Source organism: Neofelis nebulosa, chromosome X (assembly GCF_028018385.1).
Source record: "Neofelis nebulosa isolate mNeoNeb1 chromosome X, mNeoNeb1.pri, whole genome shotgun sequence".
NCBI classification, from domain to species: Eukaryota; Metazoa; Chordata; class Mammalia; order Carnivora; family Felidae; genus Neofelis; species Neofelis nebulosa.
Genome location: NC_080800.1, coordinates 39,923,671 through 39,945,908, shown reverse-complemented (window position 1 = coordinate 39,945,908; position 22,238 = coordinate 39,923,671). Strand labels below are relative to the sequence as shown.

Here is a 22,238-nt window from a genome sequence, read left to right as displayed (position 1 = left end):
CCATCCTTATTTCCCCGTCCAACTAAAAAAGTAGGTCTTCCTTTCAAAAACAAAACACTACACGGGTTGCTTCACGATATATATGTACAACGCTATGACTGTGCAAAGCACTCCAAGACAATGACACAAAATATGTAAAATCGGTGATCTGTTTGCTGTTCACCAGAGACCAATATAATCTCAAACTGAGGGCTCCTGGAAAGACCAAATGGACAAGTCCATCAACCTCCAAATTCAATACCTTTTTCCATCCACGGCAATTTAGGTGCTTGCTCCACTGAGGGCGCTCTGGCAAGTGTCACCATCTGCCAACCCGGAAAAAAAAATCCCTTTCACTCTCATCTTTGCAGTATGGTGTGGTTATTTTTCAAAAGCTCCAGTTGGTCTACCACCGCTCGGGCGGTTTAGCTTTCTTCTCCTTTGCAATCCCCCGTTCTCTCATACGCTGACATTCCTTGGCGGTATCTGGTCTACCTCTCCTCACCAGTTCCCGGGTAATCTTCTCTCTTCTGGTTCTGAGCACCACCTCAACGAACAGCAGATATACGGTTCCAGTCCAGGCCTCTCCTAATTCCAACTACTTAGATGCCCTGCAAGTAGTTCATGATCTTCTGCCTCTAGAACCACCCTTCGGTGATTTCCTATTTACTTTCGGTCTTCCCCATCTGTGCTCTTATTCCCAACCTTACAACATCCCAAGTTCAAATCCAAATCCTCTCTTCCTTGGATTTCTCTGCTTTGGAGATATCCCTCCGGCAGCAATGTACAGGATTAGACGGAGTGTGTCAAAGCAGGTAGGAAGACGACAGCAAATCCAGTGCTGTTTTTTTGTTTAAATCTCATGGACGGTCCCGTATTAACTACAGGGCAAAGCGTCAACACCTCTCATGGCAGAGGCAGCTTTCCAACATCTCGGAGCTTTCCTGCCCTTTCCAGTTGTCTGTTAGCACTCCTCTCACTCCTTAGCCAAAGTTCCCAAACCCTCTTGGCTCAGGAGGGTGTGATGATGTAAACCCCACTGAAATGCAGGCCCCAATATTACTCACCCTTCTTGTCACCTCTTCTAGGGTTTGCCTGATAGATTACATGTGTCTCCCATATAGATGTGTGTGTGGAGGGCAGAGGACGGGGATTACATCTTAGGTTTGCTTTTTAGGAGATGCTAAGTGAGTAATACTAAATGAAAATATACATGACAATAAAGATTTAACGACTAGGTTCTGAGAAGCAGACACTTCATTTAAGTTAAATTCATAGCATCATGCGATCTTACATTTGAGTTGAAAATGTGAAGGTTCTGTTAATTTACTACTTTTAAAACCTGAGCTCTTATTTCAAAATGAAGAAGCCAATTTTTTTTTAATCGATTTAACATATAAATAGGTAAAGCAAGTTGAACTGCTCTACCGATGGTGTACGATTTCCTATTTAACTGGTGACAGTGAGAGAATATGATTCAGTTCCCACTATCTGGGTCAACATCTGCTTTTTTGTACATTTTGTAGTCAGCTTCTTTCTCTAAACAATGTGTGTGCATTACGATGCAAACTTATTTCATTATTAAGGCATCTGGATAAAGTGTGCTTTTAATGGGATTTACCTATACACAGAGCAGTAACAAGAAAAAAAATTCCTCTATATCTTCTGAAATGTGAAAAATATAAATTATAATAAAGGATATTCAATTGATGAAAAGAAAGCAGTTTACACAAGACTCTGTCTATCTAGTTTATACTTCAGAGTAACGATACATTTGATTTCTCTCTCCTATGCTCTGACCCATTCAAAGACTAAGGACTAAGCTGGGCAAGTGTTATTTTTGACATAGAACTTCCACGTGTGTATCGATGAAACAGCACTAAAGTATTCCTAAATGTCAGACAGCGTATATTCATCTCGGCAATAAAGTATCTTGATAAAACCAGAGAAAATAAGACACCGTGTCAGCAAGATAAACTAGAACTGTTTAAGTAGCATTTAGGGCATAGCTTTAGCATTCTTAGAACCTTTGCTTCTGGATAGTGGCTTGCAACTTTTATTTACAGAAATGTCGGCCTTGAGTTACTTCAAAAATACTAGTGGTTACACATCCTAAGCAGCCCTTAGACAAGCACTCTTGCTCCTTAACTAAAATAGATTTGTAATTATTTCCTTCTGAAATTATAAATAAGAGATGATTGCTGCTAGTAGATATTCAATATTTACTAAATTAACTAATTAAATAAAATATCTCCATGCTTTCAAGCCTTCGAACTGTTTCCAGGAGGACAACATACTCCAAAACTATCTGAACAAGAATACTTGATTAATGCAATCAGCACGGCATTTCCCCAGATAGGATTATAAATTCTCTTTAGTCATAAATAGAACTTCATTTATAGCATTCTCTATGCTTCTTCACTAAAGCTTCCCGGAAAAATCTGATAAAAAGAGAGTATGTGCCAAATGCAAGGTGCCATTGTTATAAAACGAAATCCTATTGTTGTCCATTAGAAGGGACCTGTTGATGGTAATATAGCTGGCTATATTTTTACCAGTGATGTGGATTTGTAGACTCTCCCCCCACCACCCCAAACACGTCATGCAAGCAGGAAAGCATGAAATTTAAAACTGCCTAACATTAAAAAATAAGTCTCTTTTAATTTATTTGCATTCTAAAATAGAGCCCTTATCTGAACCTTTTTTCCATATAAAACTCTACTTAGTGATGTACAAGATTTATCAAACCCACGTCACATTCCCTTTAAAATCTGAAGTTCAATCACTATTTCTTTTCTACTATTATACTATGTTTTGGCCACAAGTGTTTATTGGTCTGTCATTGCAGTAATTTGCAACTTCACAATAAACCAGTCTGACATTTTGGGTCTTGAAGATACATACCATATATATTTCTTTAAAAATAATCATACTTTTGTAAGCAATACTTTACAGTAGACACCTCAAAAATCTACCATAGATGTGAAACTTAAAACGAGAAAAATTTAAGTTCTAAATCTTTATACATATATATCCAGATTTCTATATATATTATATATACATACAGAAGTATATATAAAATATATATAATCAGATTTGAAAAATGAACAAAAACTGGGCACTGTACATAAAGTCTTTTTAAAACTCAAACAATAGAAAACTCTTTAAACATTAAACAATTTTAATAAAAGTTTCTGTACAATGCTAAGCAGTTTTATTTACACATAGAAAATGTAATAGGAGTAGTGTTTGAAATTACAGAACTCCTTAAAATTTCAATGGCAGGTAAATCTGGAAAAAATAACAGCATTCCATTCACAAATATTTTCAAGCAATAAATATGTATTTATAAATAGTGTAAATTTACATCAAGATTAGAAACAAAAATCACAAATCTGAAGTTTATTCCTTAGTCTATGTGCAATCCATTATCTTTGTGACTTGGCTGTTAATTTTTTAAACATTTTTATTTAGGAACCAAAAGTGTAATAACCGTCATGGTTTCAAAACAAGACAGAAAAAACATAAAAGCAGTAAAAAAGTTCCTTACCTAACTTTTCACATTAAAAAAAAGTTGACCAAAGAAAGACTTAAAATTGCTAACTACCTTACAAAGAAATGACCAGCTAGGCTAGTTATTTTTTTTTTTTTTTCCCAAGGAAAATTCTGAAGGGGAAAAGATAGATGAAAACCAATTCGTCAGCCCAGAAATAGAGAAATATAAAAGAGGTCGTTTTCAAGTCAGTAGTCTGTATGATTTTGCCAGTTTTGTCAGATATATACAAAACATGGAATTTATTATTCTTTTTTCTCTGAAGTACAGCTGATCAGCTTCAGGAGAGTCCCGGAGTAGGAGCAGTGCTCTCCCCTGTCCAGTTGGGTGACACTCCGCACTGGGAAGGTTGCATAGACACAGTTTTCAGCCAGCAGCCTTACGAGATAGCTACAAAAACCAGTGGTGCAGAACTGAGTTACTTCCTGAATAGCAGAAAAGGTCTCATGTAACGTCCATGGAACACTATCAAGATGAGGAGGATGGTAATGGAGGAGCCTGAAAATAAAAGGGACGTTACTTTGGTATTCGCACTGTGAACGGTGTTCCCTAGCTCAAGGCTACAGGCACAGTCGGCCTCGGAAGGTAGGCGAAGTAAGGGTTCTCAAGAAAGTTCAAGGGCCTGCTACACAATGTCAAAGAATAACTTCCCTTACCTTTCTCCCACCTGGGCAATTTTCCTAAGGGTTTGAGACCACTGCTCTACTCAGCGCACCCACCTTTTTCTGTACTTCGCCAATCAGTCAAAACCTCTTAGGATAAGTTATTAGGATGCCCGTATTTTAGACTGCTTCCAAACAAACAAAACAAAAAAGGCTTGTGGAAAGTGATTTCACGGATTATAATTTCATCAGTGGCTCGCTTCAGAACCTATCTCAACGAGATCATATATTTTGCTGAACATAATTCCAGAGCATTGTCTTCTTCTTCAAGCGATCTTGAAGACCTTTTAAGTGAAAATGGGAGCTACATTTCAGTAATTCAGTTTCTGATCACTGATCAAACTTTTCTCACTAAGAGAAAAGTACTGGAGGAAGTCAACAATTCGTAAATTATATCTGTGTTTCTATTCATGAAACTATTGATACGCTAGAGTAAAAAGCTTCCCCCTAAGCATCTGCTGGTTAACAGTAAAAACTGTGTAAAACTTGTAAGTATACTTGAATTTCATAAGGTTATGTAACGTACCAGGAAGTTAAGCTCCATCAAATATTCCCAGGAGGTTAATAGTTCTGGTAACGACAAAACTTTAAATAAATATAATTAGCTGTAAAAGCCCAAGTCTATTTAAGACCACACTTACGGATTCATTTTGTGGACACTAACAACCTATGTACACATTTTATCAACCGAAATCAAATGACACAAAGGCTATGACAGTGTTCTAAAAGCAAAGAAAGATTTTAAAATGTCATTACTGTGACATTATTCAGCCTTGGACTCACCCAGGAAGAAAAGTGAAAATGAAACACGCCAAGTTCATAGGAATAAATACTTGGAAGGAATGATATGACTGTTTCCTCATGCAGTATCCAACAAGCAAAAGGAAAACTTAAATATTCCATTACCTCCTACTTTTCAGGTGGCAGAACAAACACTGCCGCTTCCCTATCCAGCTAAGTATGTACTCACATGTTCATTTCACTTACTAATGTAAATTGGTCATAGACTTGCATCAGGTCCTCCATTTTATACTGTTCTAGCACCACAAAATTTTCCAGGTTTCCGCTGGTTTTTCGTGCACAATCTTGGCAATGCACTATGTAGGTCTTTCGAGAATTGCTCTCATTAGTGACAAAGAGCAGATCAAAAACCTCCACCTATTTTTATGCAAGAGAAAAAGCATTCAGTGGAGATCATGGTATTTATTTATTGTACTGTTTTGGTATAACCACAGAATTCTGCTTTACGTGGAATTGTGGACAGTGATCTCTGGTTAAGAGTAGGTACTAAGGGGCGCCTGGGTGGCTCAGTCGGTTAAGCACCCAACTTCGGCTCAGGTCATGATCTCGCGGTCCGTGGGTTGGAGCCCCGCATTGGGCTCTGTGCTGACAGCTCAGAGCCTGAGCCTGCTTTGGATTCTCTGTCTCTCTCTCTCTCTGCCCTTCCCCTACTCGCACGCTCTTCCTCTCTCAAAAATAAATAAACATTAAATTAAAAAAAGAATAGGTACTAAGACAAACATGGTCATGTCTGAGAATCTTTAAGAGAGCCAGGTATATTCTGCACCAAACCCAAAGACATGGGTGGCACTGCACATGTAGGGGAACGATCTCAGAGAATGACACACTCGTTACAACCACTGGCAAAAGCCTAGTTCAAAGGCTGATCAAGGTCAGCCTATTTTTGTTTTGAATCCAAAACACTGGCATACAACCAGAAGAAAGTGATTGTTATTTTCCATTTACTTGTCGGTACTCATCACGGAGTACTGTCTTCTCCCACAGACTGAGCTCCTCAGATGAAGACTATGCTTTACTCACTTTTGTACCTCCAGAACATACCACACTGCTCACACAAACCTCAAAACCTACGTGGTGAATAAATATAATCTGATTTTACAGATGAGGAAACTGAAGAGGTCAGTGACGGTGAGTATTCAGTTATAAGCCTCATGTGAGGGAACAGGAGTACAAGCAAAAAGTGTGCTCATGAGTATCGGATGATTTTAGAAATAATAACCTCTACCTTTTACAGAAAGACTGATGAATTGCTAAGGTTCAGGGGGGATAAGAAAGAACAGTTAGGGATAGGAGTCATTCTCAAATTCTGAAAAGCGTATACACTTTTTTTTTTTTTTTTTTTTTTTTTTTTTTTTTTTTTAAGGCATAACACACCTATCTGATCTCCCAAAGACTTTTGAGAGAGAGCATGAGCAAGCGAGTGGGAGAGAAGTAGAGGGAGGGGAAGATTGAGACTCTTAAGCAGGCTCCACGCCCAGTGCATAGCCTGATGTGGGGCTCGAACTCATGACTCTGAGATCAGGACCTGAACCCAAATCAAGAGCCGGATGCTTAACTGAGCCACCCGGGTGCCCATGATCTCCCAAAGATTTAACTTTGGCCAGTTATACAACATCAGAATTGCTGATGGATTCAACCATTTCAAATAAACGTCAGTGTCAGAATACAGAATTTCAAGGTTTGAAATGGATCACTAATACCCTTGGCTTTGGCAAATCCTTGAATTTATACAATCAAATTCAATGAATTTATTCAATGAGAATACGCTCATGACCTCATGTCTTCTTTGAACAGTGTGTTCACTAAAATCTCAGTATTCACCCACCATTTTACCATTACTATCAATGAACAACAACGTGAACCTCATGATCCGAACTAGAAAATTTGTAAGCATTCTTCAACCTGTCCCTCACTTCTGCCATTTGATGAGTTGTCTTGTGGATTTTACTCTCTAAATATTCTTGAATTCCTCTCCTTCTTTAATATTCGCACTACAATCTAGGGAAGGCCTTAGGATAACAACTCTTAACTAAGACCCCTGTAACATAGCTTCCTATCTCCATTCTCTCCAATCACATTTCTCTTTGAAACACATACCCACCGTTGCTGATGCTCAGCAAAGCTTCCTACCACCTAGACTCTTAAGTAGAATTTGCACTGCCTGTGTGCCAGCCACACTGGACGACTTAACCCTTTTCTGAATAAGCCATTCCATTTCCCAAGTCGTGCGCCTCATAATAACATTCACTCTACCTCTAATTCTCACCATTTTTTAGCCCACCGAAGTCATACTCACTCATCCTTGAAGGATGGACTCAAACTTTAATACTTTTGTGAACTCTTATACCGATACCAGGAGGGAAAATTAGGTCACCCTCCCCCCCAGTGTTATCGTAAGTCAGTAAGACCAACCTCACATTCACCACAGGCTCATGTACAATTAGTTGTTTATAACTGGTCTTCTCCGAGTAGAATGTAAGCTCCTTCAGAACAGGTACCACATCAATATTGGTTTCTGCTTCTCTTGCCAGCCTTGGCCACAGGAGATTGACCAATGTCTTAGGAATTACACTAGAGCGAACAGTGATCTGCCCGGAGCTGTACCAAGCTACATCCACTTTCCTGTCTTCTGCATACATCTGGATTATTCCCAGTTTAAAACCTCAAGACTAAACTTCTTGATGATCATCATTTGTTAAAATATCCCTCAGACAGAGGACACTGTAGTAGATTACTTTTAGAATTAATTCATTGTTACCGAAACAGTATGTCCTGAGATTCAATTTTAATAAAATAGCTAAGTAACAAGAAAATAACAAGCCTGAACACAACGTCAATTGCAGGAAGCTGCAGGACAGAAGAGCATAAACACATTTCAAATAAAAGTAACTAAAGAGAATCCAAAAGTAGGGAGGTAAGAGGCTTTATAAAATAACAAGATTGAACACAATGTCAAATTCAGTAGTAAGCTGCAGGACAAATGGGTATACATACATTTTAAAGAAAAGTCACTCGAGAGAAACCGAAAGTAGAGAGGTAAGAGGCTTTACAAAACAACTGTGGATAACATCGGTTACTTACCTCACAAATGCTACAGTAATGCGCAGGCTCTTCTTTTGTCCGCCCATGCCATATAATCTCTTTTCCTGCAGCAATGAGAGCTTCCCTCAATGTCTGACATTGCTTCAGAGTTCTCAGAAGACAATACCTATTATGGGGGAAAAATTATTTATGACCAGCAACGGAAGACTGGATGTTTTTAGCATAAGAGATGAACTACCAGAAATATAGAAATGCCAAGAGACCAGGTTGTAATATCTGTGACTTTATCTTTTGTCAATTTCTCAGATAGTGTCTTAATTAAAAAAAAAAATAAGGCCAACGCTCAGCAAGTCTGATGACAATATTAGATCATTTAAAGATGAAAATGGATATCTGAATATCAAAATATAGTGACCTTAATATAAAAAACAAAAACAAACAAACAAACAAAAAACCAAAAACAACCCTGACTCCTTGCTTAAATAGAAGTCGCTAGTTTTGGCTCTTATTTGGGCAAGTCAATTAACCTCTTTGGGAGTCAATGTCCTCACCCTTGGCCTAAGGGGTATAAATTCCAGATATGAACTGCTATGATTCTATTAAGGCAGGAAGACACATTATTTCTACCACTACTACCTGGACACTCGTAAACAGCATCGTCTGCGTAACTGCTTCTGAAACTTCTGAGTCTATACACAGAAAACCATTTATAGATTTAGGCACTACACGATACAAAATTGGTTTCTCTACAGTGCTAAAGAAGAAAAAAAGACATTACTTGATTTTAACTTGAGGATAATATAGTGGAATCTTTCATTTACACTACCACGAGTGAACTCTTCTTGTAGTAATTTATAACTTTTCTACGCTCATGATACTAACGATACAGTGAATCCTCAATTTGTGCTGGTTTCCCTACAGTTTGCTGTCATTACTTGGAATTGTCTGCTAAATTCTCTTAACTCTCCTGTGAATTACTGGCTCGGGTTCTCCATTTGCAAGAGGCTGGACTAGAAGATCTCTGAGGTACTTTTCAGCTCTCAAATTCAGAGACAATGAAAATGCCCTAAAGAAAAGGGAATGGGTTTAGCAACTGAGTACTGTTTGAAAGCAAAGTTCCTGCCTACTTTATTCACTGCCTAGGACAGTGCCTGGCATATAGTAGGTGCTCAATAAACATGATCACTTAAGTGAAATTTAAAGTATCATAATAGCATATTTAATTTCTCTTAATTTACATTTCCTTTCTATTTCCTAAGTTACAAGGTCATAGCATTGTTACTCATCAGAACCCATGTAAATTCAAACCAAGGTAAAAAAGATGACTAAAAATATGTGTTAATTTATTTAACAAATATACAACAACAGCAGCTTTACAGTTGTAAGGCAGATCCTTTCAGTTTCATATTCAAAGAATTTCACTCTTAGTTTGGCTCCGGCAATTGTTGTGTTTAACTTACGTAGAAACCAAGTAAGCTTTAGATTCTGGTTGCAGGTCAAAGGTAGGGCAGCTGTGTGTGGAAGGAGCGGGAAAGAGGTGTCAGGGGAGGTAGCAAGTAAAAAGTCAGATCAGGGCAAAAAGAGAGGGCATATAATTCCAGACTGTGCCACCAGCTCTTGAACAGTACCTGCTCCTCCCTTTTTAACCTCTCCGTGTCACATACAATTCGCCCCTGATGCCACCGAGCTTACTGAACAAGTTTTCCAAGCAGGGCCTCAAAATAAGGTCTCTTTCACAGGAAAGTAACGCCTAAAACTTTGCCGATACCTTTAGAAGATTTGCAGACTCCGCTACGCTCTTGTGTGAGAGAACAAACAAAAGTAATAATACAATAAAGGACATAAATAATAAAATGTAAGAAACAGGAAGCATGGTATTAGGGACTTGAGACATGTTATGCCACGTAACCCTGTGCAAGAGGCACATCTCCATCTTACGAATGAGCAAACTAGGGTTCAGAGAAGCAAAATTTGTGTGATGTCATAAAGCTTATTTTGAAATGGTTGGGCTAGGGGTTTGTAAAAACAAAACCTCCAGCCTCTGCTATCTCACACTGTACTCTCTTCTTGCTGGTCTCTCTTCCTGTCTTTCTACCTGCCTGTTCCCCCCGTCTTCTCTTTTGAACATGAGATTCTTAAAAGCTCAGCAAATTTAAGTTTTTGTTTTTCAAACACACAGCCTGGCTTCTGTGGAGTACTACTCCACTCTACTCAGCGAATGAACTTTAACCTCCAATGCTACAGACCTCTTTGGTAGACTACAGTTTATAATTTATGGCTCATCGGGTAGTTTCACCCAGAAAAAGGCGATTAGTATGTATTTTTTTCCTGCAAACAATGAAGGGTTAGAGCTAGGGTTATTAGGAGTAAATACTAAGGCATGAGTATTCTGCTTCTGGAATCACAGCTCCACAATTTTTATTTTGGGAGACTAGAAAACCGTCAATTCAACTAATGCGATCTGACAACGAATCACCAAATTGTGGCTTCCCCCCCTTGTCCTTAGGTCTTTTCCTTCAAAGTTTTTGTTTCTTCCCATTTTCAAAAGGTAGCAGTTGAAACAGAAGGAGAATTGAGAGAAACAGAGGCTCTTCTGGAGTCCACAGCAATGAGCAGGTCCTAGAGAAAGGATGTGATTCAACTGAAGGGTAGGGAAAAATCCATAGAAGATAAAAACATTTGGGGAAAGGATTCCTAGAAAGATCTAATATTCAAGACTTAACAGTCACCTGTTCTGTTTTGGTTAATCACAGACTCTGATTTCATATGAAGACAACATTTGAGCGTATTGAAGAGCTTAAAAAGTAAGAATCAAACAAAATCACTGTTGTCGTTTCCTCTTCACTTCCCTTTTGATGAGTTTTAATAAATTTATCTTACAGCAATGAAGAATGCAACTTGTTAAAAGCGAAATACAGCACTAGCAAAAAGTGTAAAAATGTAGAAGACAGAAGATGCTGTTTTTAACAGATGCATTTTAGGAACAGGATCAGAAATGATTTCAGGAGCTAGAGAAGCAGGGAATTCTTTGACTTTTAAGATCAGTCTGGTGTCAGGACCCAAGCCCTGTTTTTAGCTGTCTGGATGAAAGACTACACAAAAAGGCAGGGGATATTAAAGACAGCTCTAGCCTGGAAGAAAACCACAAGGAAGAGGCTGAGTGAGGGCTTGTTGTATTTGAGGTTACACAGTAGAATCTAATCCACCCCAAAAAGCCATCTACAAAGATGGACCCACAAGAGGGATGAACTTTTAGAGAACCATGTTACAAAGGGCCTAGAAATACAAATATACTTGAAATACCAGAATAAGAAAACTCAAGACAAATGTAAGGACAAACGATAATGTACAATATAATCATAATCAACACACTGGGCAAAAGATAAATAGACAAAAGTATGCTACGAATGCTAGAAGGAAGGAGAAGCTCATCTTCAGTTGAGGGGGGATGGGAAATCACAGCAGTTTCCATAAAGAAGTTGTCGATTTAAATGTGAGCAAGGAGAGGTGGGAGGAAAGGATCTTCTAGGCAGAGGGAATGCCATGAACAAAGCTAGTATGGGGATTATTTAGGGAACAAATAACTGTTCTTACAAGATTTTAATCTTGGGATGGGATTTCTGGGGACAGGAAAATAAAGGAACAAAGCCATAGTGACGTTACGTAATGTTGAAGTTAAGACGACACTGGGAACTACTCAGACATTCTGGGGGCAACCTGACCAAGTTGCCAAAGTAAGTTCCCAAATATCAGATGAAACATGGATGGGTTAACTTGGCGTGACACTTTCTAAATCTTTACGGTAACAATCTTAGCCACTAAGAAGTAGGTGGTGCACAAAGTTAAAGTACACCAAGAGGTGCCTCACCTTGACCAATCTTCCTGAAAAGAGCCACGCAGGCAAACTGAGCCAACATGTGAGCCTTTGAAACATACCTGCCACCTGTCACTCCAGGGGAACATTCCTCTAGGACAACAGGGAGTGTCTGAATGTCAGGAAGACATCGAACAGTTTCATTTGAACCAACCACATGGCGGAAAATCAAGGTCTCAGTCAATGATAAAACGGTATCTTAAGAATTTTAAACTCTTGGATGGAAAATCAAGCATGAAAGCAAATGTTAACCATGAGGATGCAGAGTTTTAGAGTTTTTGGATTTTGTTTATTCAGTGTTCTCACAAAGCAACCGTAATGTTTTACACAATGGTGCTTTAGAAGACCCAGCCCCAGGACAAGGACACCAGGATCTACAGGCACAATGGATTGGTCTTCATGGCTAGCCCCTCTTATCCAATTATCAGGCCAACTGGCGATTACCAAAGAGTTGGACTACACCTCATTTATCCATTTAAAAATGGGAATCAAAGGGAAAAGGGAGCTAATACTGAACAGTTTGCTGTAACGTGTACTCAACTCAAAACCTCTGTGCTTGTGATGAAGTTTCTATCACGTAGATAGGGTAATAATCCATAATATGTGCAAACGAAAGGGGGAAACAAAAATACTGTTAGTTTTAAGCGATCTAATCTAGTCTAGGATGTTAGGGACTTGCCTGATCAGAGGATTCATCTAGGCCACTGTGAAACAGATTCCCAGGGTTCTTCCCATACAGCTCTGAATTTACTTGTTAAGAACAGAGACTAGAGACCTAGTTAGTAAGAGTCTCAGATGATTTTTATGATCAGGCAAGTAAGAACCAGTGCAAACCTCTTACTTCTTAAGCGGTGAGATGGGAAACAATGTCTAAAACTTGTAGCATTATTTTTCAACAGGCCTTGGTATGATACCAACTTCACAAATGACATGTTTACCGTAAGACCATAGACAGAAAACTGCAGTGCAGATAAGAGAACATTCTAGAGCTAGACTGCCTGGGTTCAAATCCCAGCTCCACACATACTTCTTATCCTCCATGCGTCAGTTTCCTTCCTGCAAAAAGATGACACCTAACTTACAGTGCTATTGTGACAATTACATATGTTAGATAAAGTGCTTACATTAGTGCCTGGCAGTTAGTGATATTTAAATTTGACACGTCAAATCCTTAAACCGTGTTGAAATGATTGTATCATGAATAAACCGAAGTTATTTAATTTGAAAAAACGGTGCAATGAGTGCCAACCGAAAGTGCAATAATTATACCAAAAAGAACACAAAACAGATTATTTACAAGTATTTGGTCGAGATCCCATTAGGTCAGGATTTCTCAATCTGGGCATTACTGTCATTTTGGGCTGGATAATTCTTTGCTGTGAGGGGCTGTCCTGTGCACTGTAGGATGTTTAGCAGTATCCCTAGCTTCTATCCACAAAATACCCGTAGTACCCGTCCCATTCAAACCAGGACATTGCCCTCATGTTCCCTGAGGAAGGGGGCAGGAGGAGGCAAAACTACCCACATTTGAGAACCACTGCACTGGGTCCATGAATATTACCTGAAAACCGGAAGGCGATGGGGGTTTCTATCACTGATATTAATAACTGGAACTGCAGCTACCATTTGCTGGGCGCTTACTCTGTGCTAAGACCCACATAATACTTGTGGACGTTATATTAGAAAGACAAAATTCTTATTCCCATTGTTCAGAAAAGGAAACAAAGACCAGTAGGGTTTGGTAATTTGCCCATTCCCCCCACCGCCAATAAATGGAGAAGCTGAGATTTGAAGGCAGGTTGGACTCCAAACAACTACCCTGCCCCAGAGCTGCCCTGCCTGGAATATTTCCCTGAGGTATTAAATAGCACAGAATCTAAGACTTTGGAAAATTACACAGGAAAGGCAAATAATGAACATATAATGATCACATATACACAAAAGGCTCAGAGAAAGCACATAAAGCATTAATATTGTGCATATAAAATGGTACGTTTGAAAACAGAAATATAAAAACAGTGCTTTGTAAGTGGTCAAAAGAATGACAGAATGATATGACAAGAACTTAAGTTTGTGGGGGTGGTTTTTAATGGACTTGGTACTATTGAAATTTTAGACAATTTATTTTCAAGTATTGGCTTATAAGTTATTCGCATTTTTAGAAGGTATAATCACCTAGCAGATTACGGGGAGGTTGACAAGAGACTGTATATTGGGAAAATTAGCCTTCGACTCCTTTGCACATTGCCTGATACGCTCCTCCCAAATCTAAGACTTCCTAATATTGAACTTTTCAGAGGAAAACGCGGTATCTGGCATTCTGTTTTTGACATCTGAAAATGTACTAAACTACTTATCATCACAGCGGTTTCAGGGGAACTAACTAGTAGGAGGTGGCGAAACCAGAGTTTCCAATGTGTCAGAAACATACGATCATTACATTAACCTGCTAACAGCCTAACATGATTGCAGCAATTTAAGCTGTATTTGTTGGAATTGGCCTTCTCTACTGAGATTAAACCATTCAACTGCATCTGAGAGCATCTACTGCTCTGAAAGCCTGTTAATCTACAGGGAAATCTCATCAGTACCGGCTCCAGAGCTCACTTGCTACACTATCATTTGATTCCTTTTCAAGGGTCCTGTTAAAAGGAATACTTCAATGCTAAAACATAATGAATATACGAGTCTTATGAAAGTGACGTTAAGAAGAGCCTCAGCACTACGCAGGGAGAAAATGCAGGCCACAGCAATGTATCTCAAATATCTGAAAAATGGGAATTATGAATTTTCAAAGAACGTTTCTCTTAGCTCCCAGTCAACCAGTTTTCAAATTAAAACCAAAGGGTAAAAACTGTATATTCTGATGAAGATGGATAAACAGCAGCAATAATCTCCCCACCTTCGATTTTAGGTGTTAAAGTAAAACCTCATTCATGCAAGACCCACTAAGGAGACCACCTATGACAGTTTTACACTGGAGTGGGAAAGGGGTTTACTAGAAGTAAATGCTGTCAATAGTTCTCAAAAATGTACAACCCAAATAAAATTATGAGAAAGCAAATTCACAACATGGAACTCTGTGTAACACAAAAGTCTGCCCTCTTCAAAAAAAAAAAAAAAAAAAAAAAAAAAAAAAATCACATAAAAAGACTTGACTTGTAGATTTAAAAGAGACCGAAGACACAATGTCTGCATACTGAATTCAGTGTCAGCATAGGGGCTGGTGGGGTGGAGAGATTTAAGAGCTACAAAAAGACATTTTTGGGTAGTTGGGAGAATATCGAATGTAGACTATTAGCTAATTACTATTGAATTTCACATCTTAAATATGTTGAACAGTACTGTGGTTACACGAGAATATCCTTATTCTTAAAAGATGCAGATTGAAGCATTTGGGGTCGTATCATAATGTCTGCAAATTACTTTTTCGTATGGCTCAGCCAAAAAACTCTGTGCCATGCGTGTGTATACAGAGACTGCTAAGTGAATGTAGCAAAAACTTATCTGATGACTCCAGATGAGGTTAGATCAGGTATTCACTGTACTCTTCTTTCAACTTGTTTGGCAGATTTTAAAAATTACAAAATAAAAAGTTGGAGGAAAAAGTAGAAACCAGTTCGGGAGCGGGGGTGTGCAGCAATGCGTTATAAGCAAATACGACGTATTTTACAGAAGAACAAGATATCACACTGGAAAGCTCGTCACAGTTCCATGAATTAAAGGAAACGATCGGTAAGCGGCCTCAGGTTTACAGTCTTTCTCCTTTCATTTCTTTGTGTGGGCACTGTTCTACTTTAAAAATAGCTAATGGTTCAGAAAATTTAACTTGTACCCCTTAGGAGGGAGTCCCCGTCAGCTGGCTGAAAGCCATAAATGTGTACCTCAGACTCCTTCTCTAAGCAGTAGAGCCCTCTAGCCATCTGGTGACCTGACAGAGACTCCCACTAAAACATCATGCGAGGAACTGACGTTCTGCAGGTCTAAAGCCCACCAAGCTGGTAATCCCAACCCACACCTAACTAGGTTCCTCTCTTCTTCCTTGATCCCTAGCTTCATCAACTGCACGAAAGTCCCGCTGCCCGGCCCAAGGCAACGCCCCGGGAGCACCCGCCTCCACACCCAGTCCGTCACCAAGTGTCGTCTATTTTACCCTCAAACCTTGGTCTCTCCTCTTGTCTGAACTGCAGCGACTATTCTCATTTATTCCTCTAAATCTTCTGTGCTCCATTTTATGCTTCATCTTGCCGCCAACTGATCTAATATGCAAATATGATCATCATTCAAAAGATTTTAGCAGCCGTTGCCAATGTGAAGTCTACCTGAAATTTTTCGCAACAAAAGTTTAAATCCATACTCTTCAGCTGATGTGAAGAAGTAGGGCTCAGACCCGAAAAGACATTTAAAAGTTTGGTCTCAAGAAGGAGAAACTAAGTTTGCTTATGATGTATGGGGTATGTGGAAAGAAGTTTTTATGTTCATTTAAACAGTTGAAGGAAATCAAAAGAGAGAGTTACACACTGAGCTTCCACTGCCATTTTTCTAAGGAGTTAGGCTGTTAACTTTACGAGTCAAGTTCACTGCGTTATGAAATGAAAGAAGTAATCAAGATGATGAACAGTCTTTTGACCATGCCAACAACGTAGGAGGTATTTGGGAGAATGTGAAGCAGAGCATGAAGATTAGAGTATTTTAGTTAAACAGCTAGGATGTAGAAATTGAAAGAGACTGCTACATGACTTACTCAGATAAAGTGCTTTATGGAATTGGAGGACTCTACAGGACCCAACTTGAACTTGGAAAGTGCAAAGAAAAAAAAAAAAAACCACCAAGAATAACGCTGACTTGTTTAAGCGACTACAGGTAATTCATTCTCAAAATGGTATCAAGGAATTAGCAGGTGACAACAGGAGATAGCACCATTCTCCCACTATTAAATCCCTTGGTGCAAACACACTTTCAACCTCTTATACTACTGCCAATTTTTCGTAAATTTGACGTAAACTCATTTGCTGTCAAAACTTGACTTGAGCCTATAAAATAGTTTTCACTTAGCTCATCAGAGTGACTGTAAGATTTACTGCAGAAATACTAATGTGTTCGGTTTCAGGATAACGTCACAGACCCTACTCGAAGGACAAAACAGATCACATGCGCCTTGTATTACTGTTCTAAACCCGAGGAATTCTGAATACCGAGCTACATTTGGCCGAAGGGGTTTAGGATAAAGGACCATGGAGCTGCAGTCCTGCTACTTCTGTGGGGCCCTTCCTAAATGTACCCCTCCCTCAGAAGTGCCTTGCTCTGTGCTCCCTCACTTTTTTAAGCAGTGTCTTCACAAGCAAAGATCACGTATTTGAACGTATTGACTATTTCCCCATTTATCATAAGCGGCCTGAGAAGTCATCAAATCCCTTTCTCCCCGAGCACGATACCACAGCACCAACTCAGTTCACGACAAATATCAAACAAATATGAAGGCACGAAAAGAACTGGGTAGGGCTGAACGGGTGAGGAGATGTGAAGGCACAAGGTAAATTTTGCTTACATTCTTTTTGATTACAACTCAGCTACGAAGACCTAAAACAGAAAAGTCACAGTGTTGATTCACGGTATTTAAGAACCAAAAACAATAATTCAGGGAGGAGGTTAAGCTCCAATCCACTTCTTACATGGAGCAGATACTTTTTTTCTTTTAAAACAGCCTACAAGTCACACGTTCAACGTGTACGGAATGGATCGCTTACCAAAAGAGAATTCAAACAAGGAGAAGAAAGGGGGGAGGTGTAAACATTGCGGTTCAGATTAGAGGCTTCAAAATGTGAAAGAGAGTAGTAAAAATAAAATGGAAAATTCAAGCACTCATCGGACGGCATCGGTGGGAACAAGAGCTGACGAAGTAAGTGGGGGTCGGATCTGAGGTACAAATGGGGATTTTAAAGAAAGAATGAGCTCGTGTGTGTGCCTCTGCATGCTCGGATCAGTTGGTCACTGGGGAGCGCAGCCAGAGAAGTGACTGGGGCATATCAAAGGTAGAAAAAGCCAAGTGCTGTGGATGGTGGAGTAAACAGGAGATGAAGAAAACGACTCCAGGCAGAGGAAAGGAATGCCAAGAGAGAACCATTCCTTAAGAACTGGTACAGCTCACAGGCCAGGACAAACCGATACCAGGCTTGAGGACCAAAGCAATGATGTGGGTACAGTTTTACAGCAACGACGAGCCTGTGGAAAAAGACCCCCTCTATTTCTGTAACAATATATTCCCCATGCTCTCCTCTGGCCTTTAGTTCGTTCACCTATCCGCTTTTCTTAAATGAAAGTATTCCTCTAAGCTCTGTCCCCAGCTCCTCCCCTTTTCTTTCTCTCAAGGCAAAACCAAACGGCTAGATAGAAGACTCCCTAGTCTGCCAGCTTTAACTTCGCTCTCTGGAGTTCTGCATTTCCTACAGCTTCCGCTAAACAGCTCTATGCAACTATTTTACCGGCTCCTCAAACTTGCCACCGCCCCCAAATGAAGTCCCGTGCCACAGATATATACAAGTGGCTTTTACGCAAGACAGCTATGGGCTTAAATCTCGGCTCTAACCAACTGGGTGACCGTGGGATGCTGAGAGGTATAACTGAGATACAGTCTGGGAAGCACTCTTCTTAGTGCTCAGTGAAGCACCAAACTTCACTTATTAGCTGGCATTATTACTAAAACCATCTAGGATCCAGACTTGAAAACCCAAACTACCTGTGATTCATTCCTCTCTCTTACCATGCAAAAACTTCCTCTATTTACTTCACCGCTAGAAAGATCTGTAGGAAACCCAAATTAGATCCTAGTAGTTAAAAACCCACCAAAAGCTAACAGAACAGACTTAGCGATCGGCACACAATACACAATCCACCAAGAACTTTTACAACTGTAGCTTATTCTACTATTCGCCACACACTTGTCCTCAAGCTCGAATGTACGCCAACTGTTGTTAACACGTACGTAGCAGAGTTGTGCCCTATATCCGTTTAAGATCATGCAAATATCCAGGCCGGAAGAAGTCGGGGGAGGGAGGAGCCAAAGAGGTAGGTGTTGGGGACAGAATGAGAGCAGGGGGAAAAGATGAGCTGGCCCTCTGGGCAGCAGGACTTCCTCTGAGCCTCTCACAGAGCAAGCAGTTTTCCATGCCGAGTATGATCCTAATAGTACAGTAAGGCCCTCCACATAAGCCAACTATTTTGCCTGGTGCTCCAGTGAAGGAAAGGGATTCATTCCCTCATGGGAGGAAAATGTGACTACGCTGGACTGAAGGACATGTGGTATGTACTCCTTTGTAGAGGAACCGAAGCATCTTTCTGCTGGCGCAAGAGTTGGGTCTTAAACTGACTTTAGGTGTTACTCCTCCGTCCTCTGTCCTCTCCCTGCCTCCAAATCTTTACCCTTCGCACAAAGTATCTGCTTCCCAGAGTACACTGACTTTTCTGAGTCCGTGGAGCTGCAAAAGAATCCAGTGGACTTGTCGTCGTATTTCGTTGAATCTACTTATTTATATGCATTTTTCCTTCAAGACAAGACCTACACCTGCTACAGCTGGACAAACACACATACCCTCTGTGCCTAGCCCAGAGCCTTGTAACGTAGTCAGCGAATATTCATTAAACTACAAATGAAAGAAAGCGAACAATGCTGGCTGGGGAAAAGTACATTTGTAGCAACAGCTGAACGACTATGTTTAAGAGGGACGTTTCTGAAGCAAAGTTTAGGGGTCTGAATTTATGGTGAACATTTACAATCAGTGTAATGACAAAAGGAGCTTGCTAATCACATCTCATGACAACTCAAGCTGGGAGCAGAATTCTTAATATAACGAGGGACACAATCAAGATTCAAATGATTGAACATTTTGTAGCGCAGAGTAAAACGAGAGTCAAATGAGTATGTAAGTGCACTCAGGTTAAAAAAAATACGGTAAGTAGGAGGAAAAACCGTATCGTGGGTAATTTTGAGTTGGAAACCAGCCAAATTGGTGTGTATCCAATTTCAACACAACACAGTTTTAAAACAAAGATGATACAAGGGTGGATACTCGACATTTCCAATGTTAAGAGGGATAATGATAAACTGGAAGGAGTTTAGAAGGATGGCAAGGATGATGGGGGCGGAGGGACAGACATGATAGAAGTGAGAGATGTTTAAATTAACGTGGGCCAGGTAGGAAGAACAGGATATGGCAATGATCTTTCCTTGATTCCTGTCAGATATAATGAGATAAAAGGACAGACAAGTCGTCACACCCCACCACCAATTACATTTATAGAATACGGTCCCCAAGATCCAACTTTTTAAAAGGATTTGTACATCACTTGCTATGATTTGGGTTTCATTACCTCGTGTCTCTCCTACTACTTCTGCCCAGGCCTAAATAAAATACTCCAAGTGATAAAGGACTGTATCGTAAGATAATCCAGAGGCGTGTTACCTTGGCCACACTATTTCTGTGTGAAGGAAATTTTGGACTTAGGTTTGAAAGCATTTTATTAAGGCAGGATTACTTTTAAATGACAGTATTTTGAAAATAACATATGGTGACCAAATTAATATAGCTGCAGGAGAAATATTTAACGTAAGTACTACTTTAACAAAGATGAAAACTTATTTTATATCAGTGAGTATAAAGCAGTGTATTCCAGAGTGCGTTTTTGAGATCAATCCCTTAAAAGATACTGGTCAAACAAGTAAGTTTGGGAAATACAATACATTATACAACCCTCTTCCTTCCCCGTTCACAAAACACACCAGCACTTACAGTCTCTACAACAGTTTACAAAAACTAATAAAAGAATAAAGGACTTGTAAAACTTTATCTAATCCATCTTTTTCTGTATTTCTTTGACCAGAATCCCCCACCTTTCCAGGGTAGGGTCAGCAGTGGTAGAAAATACAGTTTAGGGAAACACTGCTATATAGCACTGTTTGAAAACAATACTTCTGAAAATATTTGCAAAATAGCTAGGACAGAAACTGACAATAAATGAGAAGCTTACTAGGATATACATATTCAAACAACTTGCATTAGGTGTTTAAAGCAGCTAAGAAAAGGGACAATTAAAGAAGGATGATCTCATTAAAACAATTAAAAACTTGCTGTTTTAGTTAAATCCCTATATTAAATACTAATTTTTCTGTACCAGCAAATTATTTTGTGATGCCATTCTCTCCCCGTGATACTAAGGGCAGTCTTTCGATATTAAAACTCAAGTTCTCCTAGGAACCAGGTGGTTCACAGGGTAGTGGGGAAGCACTGGTCTGTGAATCTACAGGTTTAGAACCATCCGTGTGCCTTCATTCCTCTTCGCACCATAGTGTCCTGACTATTTGGAAGGGAAGAAAACTTTTACTGTGTGGATTCTCATATTACATTTTACTAGACTTCTGGACCATTTTGTTGTGATGTCAACAGAATTCAATGGGGGGGGGGGGGGGGAAGTCCTGAATAGTTAACACTCCCCAAAAAGAGAGGGACTACAGCAGTTTTAGAAAGCACTTACTTAATCATTTCAAAAAGCTTTGGATCTGAGACCTTGATATTTCGTGCCATATTCCAGGAAAGATGAACCATGGGTACTATTGACTTCACACTTTGCAATTTGTTCCATTCGTACCGTTCCACTGCCAATTTATACTGGCAGGCTAGGAAAAAAAAAACAGTTATAAAGCAACCCAAAGTACCAAAAGATATGAAGTTACCATTATCACCTCCTCAGATGATATCATCAATACCAATTCTGAAAACCTCAAAACATTACAAAAATAATTTTTATGTTTCTTTGATAATTATGGTCATAACAATAGTAGGGAACACACAAAGAGTGCTTACTGTAACTATGTGCCAGGCATTGTGCTGAGCTATTTTTATACATTATCTCATTTAATCTTTATCATCACCTTATTAATTTTATTATTCCCATTATACAGATGAAGAAATTGAGGCCCAGAGAGGTTATATAACTTGCCCAAAGTTGCAAGAGCCAGGTCCTGGTCCTAATCCAGGTGGTTCTAGCTCCAAAGGCCATATTCTCAATCTGAAGTATCTACTGCCTGAAGGCAGGCGTAATTCAAACAGATTTTGACATAATAGGGCTATTCATATGATATAACCACATAAAAGAAACATTTCAAAGAATGAATAACCACTCTACTTTGCCTTCTCCCATAAAGGGTTTCCTTTATAAAACAAAATCAAGCACTCTAAAAATTATGAAAAGTATATCTTCCTTGTATATAAAGACGTAAATTTATTATTTGCTGAGATCTATGGTCTTGGATTTCTACCTACTAACTTGAATT

General features: G+C 39.4%; 1 protein-coding gene across 9 annotated transcripts in view; it reads right to left on the bottom strand.

Moving 5' to 3' along the window:
- Positions 1–3,142: 3,142 nt before the first annotated feature.
- KDM6A (lysine demethylase 6A) overlaps positions 3,143–22,238 on the bottom strand; it is a 208,043-nt gene continuing 188,947 nt past the window's right edge. For 8 of the 9 annotated variants that reach the window (XM_058712764.1, XM_058712765.1, XM_058712767.1 and 5 more), the window contains 4 exons: positions 21,440–21,581; positions 8,077–8,203; positions 5,182–5,352; positions 3,143–4,030 (listed from right to left, as the gene is read on the bottom strand). In XM_058712764.1, the coding sequence (XP_058568747.1) occupies positions 4,001–4,030; positions 5,182–5,352; positions 8,077–8,203; positions 21,440–21,581 (470 nt within the window). In that variant the 3' untranslated portion in view covers positions 3,143–4,000. The other variant, XM_058712771.1, reaches the window with a different exon arrangement.